General features: G+C 45.4%; 1 protein-coding gene across 1 annotated transcript in view; it reads left to right on the top strand.

The window, feature by feature from the left end:
• The window catches only part of plcd3a (phospholipase C, delta 3a), a 31,602-nt gene that overhangs the window by 9,746 nt on the left and 8,930 nt on the right, over positions 1–12,926 (top strand). Inside the window, exons 2-4 of the mRNA XM_083649069.1 lie at positions 5,148–5,315; positions 10,276–10,504; positions 12,344–12,500. Coding sequence (XP_083505195.1) covers positions 5,148–5,315; positions 10,276–10,504; positions 12,344–12,500 — 554 coding nt within the window. The remainder of the gene's footprint in view (positions 1–5,147; positions 5,316–10,275; positions 10,505–12,343; positions 12,501–12,926) is intronic.

Below are 12,926 nucleotides of genomic sequence, written 5' to 3'. Positions count from 1 at the left end.
CTCTGTGCAGCAGCGGGGCGAACAGGCACTGCACTGGGGCTTATTAATGAGCATGTGAATATAATGTGTCATTCATCAGGAGAGACAGAGAGAAGCTGTTGTTGTTGAAAGCTGTGTTAATTCAGCTGTATACAAAGAGGCTGCATGGCTTTCACATTCACTGATTCACATCTGCACGGTCCAAAAAACGATCAGCAGTTGTTTTGCATTTGAAAATAACAGCCAGATATTGTTCATGTAATTTCAAATTCTTTCAATCAGACCCCCCCCCCCCTTTCCTTCCCTAGAGTTCCTGTTTTCAAATCAGGGGTCATCACTGAGGGTCCTGTCCTGACACTCACCTTGTCCCAGGCCCTACTCAGTTCTTTCTCACAATGCAAAGCTTTCCTTGGACCATCTCCCAGCCTGTGTGCCTCGATTTGATTTTTAACGATTGAGACGTCAGCGTTTGCTAATATCATTTGGCCTCGTGTGTGCTGCTGCGTATGTGGGGACAGCTGTGGGCCAAAAATGAGCACTTTAATTGGCCGGCCACCCGTATCACATCTACAACACCCCAAGTTGTCTATCTTTACGCAAGTGCAGAATCGAGATCTGGCATCAGTTGTTATGCTGAGGGAAACCTGAACCGTACCCCCTGAGATGTTGGCATGTGGTCTCCAGTGAAGAGGAGTCATGCGAGCCGTCTGTTAGCAGCTGCTTGTCCTACACGTTTGTCTCTGATCTCCGCACGCCCGCTGTTCACAATGTTGTTGATACGCCCTGAGAGAAATATGTCTTATGGGATTCATTTGAGTGTTTATTGTCTTCTCGCAGTTTATTGTCTTCTCGCAGTTGTTTGCTTTCTACGGCAATGTCTTGATTCCCCTGGTCACACACTGTGCTGTTATTTCCCAGGTTTTCAGTCAGTTCTGTTTGGAACTTGTTTTCTAAGTTGTTTGCAACCCTCTAATCTGTCTTCTCTGCTGTTTCGACCCCCCCCCCCCCCCCCCTTACTGAATGCCTGCTTTTGCAGACATCAACATGGTTGCTAGCCAGCCGGCATGCAGGGCTTTGACAGTCTGATACAGTGGATGTCAACACGATTCTCTGCGGCTCGCTGCAGGATCCAGCTCTCGGCCCATTAAGTTGTTGAGGTGAATTCTTCTCGGGGCCTCTGTGACCCATTTGCAGGCTTGTGTCAAGCGGTCTATATTTGTTTGTGCTGTGGTTTGTTGGATCTGCAGCCGCTCAGAATGCTGCAGGTACTGTACAGTCAGTCAGACAGACAGGCGAGAATGAGGTTGAGGTTGGCGAGGCGATCATAAAAGGTGAAGCGATGAGCACAGGCAGACAGAGAGACAGCCGGGGTTGTTCTGTTCGGGCAGCTTACGTAGCGTGGTCAATGACCTGCTCTTAATCAGGTCCTTGTGTTCTGCCTGTGGGAATGCCTTGACTGGTTAGAGCGCCCAGCCTGTCTCTGTGCAGGGGGAGGGACCGGGGGCTTCTCTGGGGGCCTTGTGAGGAGCCCTGTGTCACTATGGGCACTGGCACTGTGAAGAATTACACTGAAAGGGATTTAACTGCTTAGGGGAAAAGTATGCCAACTGTTTCTGAACAAATATTTTCGGCTGTGCTTGAGAGACTCATTAAGCATTGACTTAAGCATTGAGAAAGTGTATTTAGACTTCTCCTCTGAACACTCTTGAAACTGAAAGCACAAATGTGCAGAGTTCCTGTTCACCCCTAGCCTGCTAAAACCATACCATCATGTGATGTGAACTCACGTGATCTGTTTGGTTTGACCACGCTAGTTCATCCCTCTAAAACAACAACAACAACAACAACACATGAGGCTGAATCTCATTTATCAGCACTTACAGTACAGTGAAGATGTAGAAACATATTGTTTTTGTCTGAATACGCAGTATTATGTAGCTTATATTGTCAAATATCCCAACCATAGATGGGTTAGGTCACACATGTTTCCTATAATAACAAAGAATCTTATATTACACCATTTCAATCTGATTCCTGAAACTTAGCATCATTGTTCATATTTAATTTTCAGCAACCTTTGTGACCCATCTGGGGTTTGCTATGCCATTTTTACATATTGCAGAATGTGAATTTGTATTGTGCAAAACCTTTAACCTTGTTCTGTTTTGTGCCTGAATGTCTGAATGTTGTGACAAGTAAATCTGGCAACAAGAACCAAAAATTCATTTAAAAATACATAAGGGACAGCTTTTTCTCTGATATCTTAAAAGGAGAAGCAATAAAAACAATATTTGTTTTGCTAATATTTCAATCATGCATAGAATTTGCAATAAACATTAAACCTTCTTACCTCCATCCAAGGAAATAAATCAAAATTCGAGTGAATCACCTTGACCTTCCATTTGTTTTGTACACTCATATAGGCTGGTCTTCCACACTATGGGACTGTTTGGTTCTGTCACATTGGAACCTGTGGAATGAGGGTCATTGAAACCAGTGTGTAAACATGACCTTTTAGTAGCACACACTGCAGTCCAGCCTCTTCAGAGACAGATTAGACCTTAGACCTCCTTTAAGATTTGAACCAAAACCAGTTCATCCTGTATGTTGAAAAGGCGTCGTCCTCTCAACTGCACACGTCACAAAGGAGGAGGGCGAGTATGAAACAGTCCTAATTCAGATGGTTACGTAGCCTACGTGCTATCTGCTGCTCATTGAGTTGAGCATGGCAGAACGTCAGGGTGAGGAATTACATTCCCACTGAGGCCACCCCCTGTGGTTAATGTAAAGGCATACAGTATATGGCATACATGTATGTTATATATATATGCAATCACACACGCTTCATACCTGCTGTGAGCTCCATGTTTCACTAATATTCCACATGTTGGAACTTCTAACCAACCGTGTCAACTTAAAGCTGTTTTGTTCATGCCAGAGATGCTCACATTCTATCGTTCTATCGATCTAGCGTTCTATCATCTGCTGCATGCGATCCGGTCTGCTTAGTACACTGCAGAGCTAAAACTAAAGAATTCAAAGCATCTACTGTATTATCCTCACTCCTTTATCTATTAGCATACAGTATTAGCATTGATTAGATTACTTTAGTAGAAATGTCCTTAATATTAATGCACCAAAAGAAAAAAAGATTGTTCGCAAGTCCCAAACCTCAAGTCAAGTCTCAAATCACTGTGTGTGACTGTGACCTAAGTCTGACTCAAGTCCAAGTCTCAAGTCCAAGTCCCCATCTGTGGTTCATGCCATTCGTCTCTTCATATTTGCCATTGCTATAGAGCCCATTCACTTGTTCACACTAGTAACACCCCAAGCCTTTTATTCAGCACAACAAATAATGATGCGTGTCCTGATCCACAGCTCAGGCTCTGCTCTTTTCTTTTTTATTAGGAATAGTGGTTGTGTCAAAGTCATTTTTGATTATATTTCCATCAAGCAGCCACCCAGGGACAACTAGTATGATCTGTATGGCCAGACAGACACAGACAGCTTGCAACTTTCCATACTGTAACCTTAATAACAGCCTCGCTCTCTGCTGTCTGTTGGACTGCTGCTGCCCCAAGAGAGGAATCCATCTGAAATGTACCGTGACTGGTTCACATCTTCAGCATTCAATTTCTCTCAGGCTTCTTCTGAGCTTCTGTTGTTATGATAGTTCTGGAGTCCAGCTTGACAGAAGATGGAAATAAGGAAAAAGAAAAACACTTTTGGTAACTTAAGCTCAGTTCAAGTCTTCCACGTAAACGTTTTCTATGAATTGTCTATTTTCAAGACGACAGGGAGAATCCATGACAGTTTCACTCAACACCTTTTTGTCTGTGCACGGGTCATTCGCATCTTGCGTTTAGGATGCAGGCAGGAAAGCCAGGCTTAAAAATAAAAACGCCACCCAGGTGTGTTTTTAGAGAAATATTGCTGTTATGTGGGACTATAGTCATTTAAAAAAGCGACGCCCACTGCCCAGCTCTCAGAAGAGAAAATCGACCATGATGTTTTGGCTAAGTGGCACTCAGGTGCATCACTCTCATGGCCCCTGATGTCAACCTGACACAGATGGAAAATCACTACAACACTATGGTGCTTCTGTGGTACTCAGTAAGAAGTTAATACAGACCTTATTGTACTGTCACCTCTTATGGTATCGCAAAAATATTCCTTTGTTTTATGGCCCAACAATTATCTTAGGATCACTGCATTCTTATACTTCTTCATGGAGCTATTTTTTTTTTTTTTTTTTTTCATTCATTCATTCATAGCCATTGTGAACAAAAGGCAGGGAGAGAAGACTAATCTGAGAATTTCCAATTTCCAGAATTTCCCAATCAATTTCCAATCATTAGAACCGACACCCAACGGTCACAAGGAAATGACAAATGATGACAAATGATGTCACAAGGAATTCACTTGTTCCATTTCACAGTAACGACTCAAAAAGCCTAATCCTTAGCAGACTGAGTGATCGGTGACACAAGCTTACTAAGTCAAACTGAAAGTTATTTCTACACTTAAACTTCTCTTGTTTCTTGTTTGCGCATGTGTCGTAGGATGTAAGCACAAGCACACATTCTCTCACGCAAGGTTCAGAGCATATTGTGTACACCACTCTACACTTAGCAAGCAAGCTTATAGAGACTTCAAGTAGCTTATAATGATGCCATGAGAATATGACTTAAAAGACCTAGATGGTGTAGTGTGCAAGTGACATGTTTGTGGCTGCAGGAGTCAATACTTTCCAAGCTGCTTTAAGAAAGCTCATGTATAAATTCATCTGACTCTGTAAATGTAAATGAAATCATCTTGGTTTTATCAAACATAAGGTTTAGTACCGCATGCTACCAATCCCAGCTGTGGGGTGGGGATATTGGTACAGTTGTCTCTTTGTAAGACATTAACATATATTTGAAACCATGATCTTTTATTGATCCTTTGTATGTAATTCCTTGTATGTCATGACTCATGTCCCGTCTTTTATCTGGACCATGAGTTGGAAATAAAGTTTGTGTGTGTGTGTGTGTGTGTGTGTGTGTGTGTGTGTGTGTGTGTGTGTGTGTGTGTGTGTGTGTGTGTGCGTGCGTGCGTGCGTGCGTGCGTGCGTGCGTGCGTGCGTGCGTGCGTGCGTGCGTGCGTGTATGTGTGTGTGCGTGCTCCAGGGGTGCTGGATGATGACGACGTCCGCGTGATGATGCGGGGCTCCAGCATGGTGAAGGTTCGCTCGACCAGGTGGCAGAAGAGCCGCAACCTGAGGCTGCTGGAGGACGGCGTCACGGTGTGGTGCGAGTCTACCAAGAGCTCCCGCAAGGCCAAAGCCCAGCAGACCTGTAAGTATCCTGGCCCCAGGGTCAAGGTGATGGTGATGGTGAAGAGAGGAGAGGACAGAGTGTGGGGGCTGACTACAGCAGGGTTATTATGTTGAGAGAGAGAGAGAGCATTTAAGGTGAACAGGAGGAAGACAAAGGACCATAAGGAGAAGGGAGGAGAGCAGTTTGTTATGACCAGAGGGGGAGGGTGAGGAGAGCGAGCAGCAGTCCTTGTTGAAAACTGTGGAGAGTGTGAGAGTGGTCACGTGATACGAACAGAGTCTTCTTTGGAGAGTGAGAGTGGTCACGTGATACGAACAGAGTCTTTGGAGAGTGAGAGTGGTGACGTGATACGAACAGAGTCTTTGGAGAGTGAGAGTGGTCATGTGAACAGAGTGAATAGGAATTGGGCCTTGTATGATGAAAGGTTTCAGCCGCCGGAGAGGAGACTGAAGCAATATCAGATTATGAAAAATGGACTTTGCCTGAAGGGAATCTTATCTACAGGCATACTGTTGAAACAGACCTCCAGTGCACAGTGCACACTCCCTGTTTGCAGTCTATTCAGACTGGGATGTGAGTCAATGCGCTCGTTCAGCCAGCTCATTGTTCTGAGTTGTTTCAGCTGTTTTATCTCGGGTCTATCTCCATTTGCCTTATTTGTGTAGTGTGTTCCCTTGGCAAGGTCTCATTTCAGGTTCTGCAAACTCATTAATTCACATTGGTAATGTATGTAGCAACACAGTGCAGGAAACACAGGCGTCTTTATCAATCCTCCATTGGTCAAATATATAGGCTTGTGATGAGTGGGTTAGAGTGTAATACTGGCTTATGTTGTGCCTGAGTAAAGGGTGGATCAAAGAGGAAAGCTGGCACACCAGCTCACTAATGAGCAAAATTCCCACAATGGTTTGGGTTCAATCTCTGGGTTTTGACTTGTGTTCCTGCATGCCTCCCCCTCCCAGAACACACACACACACGCACGCACGCACGCGCGCGCGCACGCACGCATGCACACACACACACACACACACACACACACACACACACAACACGCACGCACGCGCGCACGCACGCACACACACACACACACACACACACACACAACACGCACGCACGCACGCGCACGCACACACACACACACACACACACACACACACACACACACACACACACACACAAGGTGAAGAGTTTGTGGGCAGCCTTAAATTCCTCAGTGGGAACTTGTGTCCGGGCACGCATGGTGCCTGCTGCTATCTTTGATGAGGTTATTCAGGGCATCAATTGAGTGAGTCTGTCTGTCAGTATGTAGGACACATATCTTACTATGAATTAGTGCCCACTGACTCTGCTCTATTAGCCTGGCTACACATGAACTGTGACTTGTGCTGGTGGCCTACATTACATGCTGGAACAGTAAATAACAGAAAGAGTGGTAAAGAGTGGTCCTTTACTATGGAAGCACAGCACATGCATGCATATCATTCAAATGGGCCATGCAATCCTGATTACGTGGACAATTTAAATTTTACGTATCACATTTCCAGATGTCCATTTCCATTACATATGACATTACCAAATGTAACATGTAAATGACATATTACATTACCAAATGTAACATGTACTGTAAATTACATATTACATTACCAAATGTAACATGTAAATTACATATTACATTACCAAATGTAACATGTAAATTGACTCTGTAATGTGAATTACATTTCCATTTGAATTATGCAATACGCTTCTATACTTTACACCTCACCTCACCAGGATGATAATAATGTTACTAAAATGTAAATGCTAAGTAGATGTTTTGTACTAATACTAATAGCATCTTTTCACAAATGTTTTCAATAATTATTAATTATTGTTTTGAAAGGTACATGCTATACAAATAAAGTTATTATTTATATTATTATTATTACCGTAAATTCCGGACTATAAGCCGCACCGGTGTATAAGCCGCACCTGCAAAGTTGACTATTTTTTTCTTATATAAGCCGCACCGGACTATAAGCCGCAGGTGTTTTAATGTTTTTTTATTTTTATTTATTTTTATTGTGTTTTAATGTTTAATTACCATATGTAAGGGTTCATGCACAGAGGGGATTGTCGGGAAAGAGATGGCTGTTTGAGGAAGCTCCCATTTATTAACATTTCAACAAAACAACATAACACAACACCACCTGTGTTGTTTTTTACAGTGCACACAGTGTCATACAGTGTCATACAGTGTGGTGAAAAGAGGGCAAGAGAGGAAATTAAAACTTATTATAGTTATATAGGATTTATAGTTAGAAAGAGTGCTAAAAAAGAGAGATTTTTTTTTTTTTTTTTTTTTTTTTGTGAAAAAATCCATAGATAAGCCGCACCGTTATATAAGCCGCAGGGGCCAAAAAAGGCCAAAAAACGGGAAAAAAGGTGCGGCTTATAGTCCGGAATTTACGGTATTATAAAACTCAGCCACCTGACAGGACAGAGGTATTTTGGAATACAGTTCTCCCTAGTCCCTATTACCGACTTAACCACCTCACCAGCTCTGTCATTTCCTTAATGAGGCACCAAAGGTATTTAAACGATAGCTTAGAATCTAAAAAGCTATCATTCTAGTCTAAGCCTGGCTTAGACTGTAGAAAGCATTTGAAAATAAGTGGACATTCACAGCTCATGTTTTCAAGTTAAATCTGGTGTTGAATTTCAGTACAATATCAATGTTTGGATTCGGTCATTCATCTGAACAACTCCCATCCCCAAGGTGTGAATGAGATCTTACTGCAAGAGCTAATGGTGGTGGGGCCAGCTGACAGTCACATGCTCAGCTTCTCTCTCTCTCTCTCTCTCTCTCTCTCTCTCTCTCTCTCTCTCTCTCTCTCTCTCTCTCTGTGTGTGTCTGTCTGTCTGTCTCTCTCTTTCTCTCTCTCTCTCTGTCTTTCTCTCTGTTTCTCTCTGTGTGTGCGTGTGTGTGTGTGTGTGTGTGTGTGTGTGTGTGTGTGTGTGTGTGTGTCTCTCTCTCTCGCTGTCTCTCTCTCTCTATTTTGCTCTTTGCTGCATGACCTTTACCTCTCCCACCATGGCCATGCTGCAGTCAGTCACATTATCAGTGTCCCTCCTCTCCTCCTGATGATGAAATGCAGTTTGTGTCCCCACGCTACCTCCAACAGACCCTCGGCACGCACTTTGCTCTAGGGGGGAATGGGTGCAGGCAGCCTTGCAGAGAGCGAGCGGGCGCACTGGGCAGGTAGTGGTTTGTGGGTCAGTGGGTGGTGAGGGCGGCCTCTCAGTTGCGCTGCAGCCATGCCAGAAATAGAGAGGGAGTGACGGTGTTGCAGCGTGTAACACTCGGACTCGCTCTGTCGCACCATACAGAGATGACAACACACAGGGCCAGGGCAGGGTGACCACTTTAGCAGACAGACATTGATATCGCCGCACTGGCAGGCCGTGGAGAACTGTGTGTGTGTGTGTGTGTGTCTGTGTGTGTGTGTGTGTGTGTGTGTGTGTGTGTGTGTGATCCAGTGTGATCAGGGACCTGCAGTTCAGTGTTGTGCCTTCAGCTCAGAAGGACTTTGCATAGAAGACACCACTTGACACTTTTTGCCATGCCAGCCCACACCATACACAAGCACGCATACAGACAGAGACAGATGATACACGCACACACATGTTACTCTTGCCATGGCTATGGGACAACCAAGACGGAGGAATGTGGAAGAGGTGGGAGAGCGGAGGCCTTTACAGCCCTCAGCAGCAGAATGGGGCTATTGTCAGGACACTGCCTGTTCCCCATCTGAGCGCACACACTGCACTGCGGGCATCACTCACACAGTGCCTATCTCTTCAGAGGGAGACTGGATAACGTTGTTGTGATAGGACCAGCTAGAGAGGCTAGTGAGATTGTCTGTCCTTTTCTCACCACCACCACATCATCATCATAGACAAGAGATTAAAAGATAATTTCAAGCAGCCCATGAAATGACCGCGGTCTGTTACTGTCTGCAGAGGGAGCATCTCCTGGGAGGTCTAGCTTACACTTGAGTGTCAGTTTGTGTCGTAAAGTTACAGGCTAAAATTATCCCGTTGAGAAGCATATGGTGAACACTTGCTACACTCATGCCTGTACAGGTCGTATTTTATAACAGCCATGTTTGTACCTAAGCATTGCGTTGCTATACCACTCTGCCAGGAAGAATGTGTGATTCCTCAGAAGACTTGATCCTTGACCTTTAGTTTCTTTCAGCTCCATGTGCATTTAATGCCACTGTGGTGTCCAGCCAAATCTGTGCTTACACAGCAACACACATTCTGGGTTTGTCCTTATTGTCATTTATCCCAAACCTCTCCTCTCCTCTCCTCTCCTCTCCTCTCCTCTCCTCTCCTCTCCTCTCCTCTCCTCTCCTCTCCTCTCCTCTCCTCTCCTCTCCTCTCCTCCTCTCCTCCTCTCCCTCCCCTCCTCTCCTCTCCTCCACTCCTCTCCCTCCTCTCATCTCCTTATCTCCTGCCCTCCTCTGCTCTCCCCCTCCTCTCCTCTTCTCCCCTCCTCTCCCTCCTCTCCTCTCCTCTCCCTCCTCTCCCTCCTCTCATCTCCTTCTCTCCTGCCCTCCTCTGCTCTCCCTCTCCTCTCTTCCACTCTCCTCCCCTCTGCTCTCTTCTCTCTTCTCTCCTCTCCTCTCCTCTCCTCTCCTCTCCTCTCCTCTCCTCTGCTCTCCTCTCCTCTCCTCTCCTCTCCTCTTCTCTCCTCCTCTCCTCTTCTCTCCTCCTCTCCTCTCCCTCCCCTCCTTTCCTCTCCTATCCTCTCCTCCTCTTCTCTCCTCCTCTCCTCTCCCTCCCCTCCTCTCCTCCTCTCCTCTCCCTCCTCTCATCTCCTTCTCTCCTGTCCTCCTCTGCTCTCCCCCTCCTCTCCTCCACTCTCCTCTCCTCTCCTCTCCTCCACTCTCCTCTCCTCTCCTCTCCTCCACTCTCCTCTCCTCTCCTCTCCCAGTCTCAGTGACAGAGGTGGAGTGTGTGCGTGAAGGCTGTCAGTCCGAGGCCCTGAGGCAGCTGTCCGGCTCGTTGCCGGAGAGCCGCTGCTTCACGGTGGTTTTCCGAGGAGCCAGGAAGAGCCTGGACCTGCTGTGCCCCTGCGAGGACGAGGCTCAGCGCTGGGTCCGAGGGATCCGCACCCTGAAGGAGCGCGTGGCCGGCATGACCCAGAAAGAGAAACTAGACCAATATCCTCCCCATTGCAATATGCCGCTTCCACACCGAGTAAATATAGTGCAGCTGAGATATGATTGCTATGGTGACTGATGCTGCTCGCAGCCTAACACGTCATGTCACATGTGCCATCCCACATCCGCAGCATAGTCAGGTTGTGCAGCAATGGATAGTGAAAAACAACGTCTAAATATAGTCTGTATATCTTTGTGAATAATAATCCCTCATAGTCACTGGGTGACATGAGTGTAAATAGCAGACAGCCTGTAACTAAGTCTTAGTTACTAAGATCATCTCTGCTTCTCAGTTTGTCTCTCTTTGAGGTTCTGTTGGCACATTTTGAGTTTTGAGAAGATAAGAAATCAGCAGGGCACCGGGGCATGTCCAGACTAGTGCACCAGATGACTCCCGAGAAGAAGGTGTGGTTTTATCTTCAGGTCACAGGTGTTAGTGGTGGACTCATAAAGTACAGTCATATTTTTGTAATTATGTTTCATACACTGTCTGTGGCTTAGGAGGCTTTTAGCTTTAAGTGCTCAGTGTGTGTGTGTGTGTGTGTGTGTGTGTGTGTGTGTGTGTGTGTGTGTGTGTGTGTGTGTGGTGTGTGTGTGTGTGTGTGTGTGTGTGATCTCTGCAGTTTGCACTGCAGTGTGTGCAGGTGAAACTGTAAGCACTGGGATAATTAACTAGAATGAGACTTTTGCTGCTATTGACTCATCTACACTGTAGGCCTATTAGAGTTCACACCACAAGTAGAATATTGACTGTTAGGTCTCGGTGTTTATTGCCCTCCATAATTTTAAATGACATGAGCAAATAAAGCCTGTTTGGATTCATAGTCGTTATGCTTTAGGCTGTAGGCTATGTGTAACATTTGGACTTTTGATTTGTTTGCTGTTACTTAATATAGATGATGAGCCATCTTGACACACTATTAATCCATAAACGGCCTTAACTGTGTGGGTGTTTAGGTGTAGTCTGGCTTTATTCCATAAGCTTTTGAAAATAAGTTGGCAGGGGCATCTGGATAGTGTAGTAGTAGTGGAGACCCGAGTTCAAGTCCCGGCAGCGGTACTTCCAACTTGGTCAGACGTTCCTACAGACAATGGCCGTGTCTGCAGGTTGGGAACCGGTGGCGTGTAGAGAGCCAAAGTCACGCCAACAACCAAGGATTTGCCCCCCATTCTTTTTTCCATCGACATTTTGTAAAGTGCTTATACAAATAGTTTGACTTGGTCAAACCAAGGACCAAAACGTAACCAAAACATCAAAATATTTTTTTAATAAGCCATTTTTTCAAGTTTTGGTCCGAGGAAATGGGCTCCTGATTCTAAATATAGCTGAATCGCTTGGTTTGACCAAGTGAAACTATGAAGATCTTACTGTAAAGAGCTAAAGGTGGTGGGGGGCAGCTGACATTCACATGATCAGCTTCTCTCTCTCTTTATCTCTCCCTCTCTCTCTCTCTTTATTTTGCTCTTTGCTGCATGACCGTTACGTCTCGTCAGCAGTGTCCCTCTCTTCCTGATTGTGGAATGCAGTTCTTGTCCCCACGCTACCTTTGCTGCCCGGCCGGCACACAGTTTGTCTGGCAGAGAGTGAGCGGGCAGGTAGTAGTAGTAGTTAGTGCAGCAGATGATTCCTGAGAATAAGGTGTGATTTTATCTTCAGGTCCCATATGTTTTAGTGGTGGACTCATAAGGCACAGTCATGTTCTTATTTGTTATGTTTCATACACCGTCAGCGGCCGGCCTAGCAGGCCGATGCTTTGAGCGTTCATATTAATATCAATGATGATGCTAACGCACTATTAATCCACAAGCTAACTGTATGTGTATGGTGTTTAGGTGTAGTCTGAGTTTATTCCTTAACCCCTACACTTGGATCCGAGGCTACCTGAAACGAGCCGATCAGAACCAGGATGGTAAGATGAGCTACGATGAGGTCAAACGACTGCTGCAGATGATCAACATTGACCTGAATGAGCAGTATGCCCGCACTTTATTCAAGGTACCTGCAATACACACCATAGTGTAGATGAACAACATCTTTAGTTTCTGGTCAGCCAATATAATTCATGTGAGCTGAATTCTGTGTGGATGGAGAGAGAGAGAGAGAGAGAGAGAGAGAGAGAGAGAGAGAGAGAGAGAGAGAGAGAGAGAGAGAGAGAGGAGAGAGAGAGAGAGAGAGAGAGAGAGAGAGAGAGAGAGAGAGAGAGAGAGAGGATGCCAAAGACCTTTAATATAAGAGACACACCACTCCATGCTCCGCCAATTGTAAGAAATGGAACTCTTCCTGTCTCCTAAATGGCCGTGGTTCTCAGCTTGTGATTGGCTGTCTGTCAATGGTATGAAACTTCATTGGCTGACCAGTCTCCTAAGGGGCATGGCAGTGGCGAAACCCCCGTGGCACAGATACAGAAAGTGACTGCAAGTT

This window comes from Poromitra crassiceps, assembly GCF_964638095.1.
Source record: "Poromitra crassiceps genome assembly, chromosome: 13".
Lineage (NCBI taxonomy): Eukaryota > Metazoa > Chordata > Actinopteri > Beryciformes > Melamphaidae > Poromitra > Poromitra crassiceps.
The sequence above is the reverse complement of the archived record's forward strand: the minus strand, read 5'-3'. Positions and strand labels throughout refer to the sequence as shown.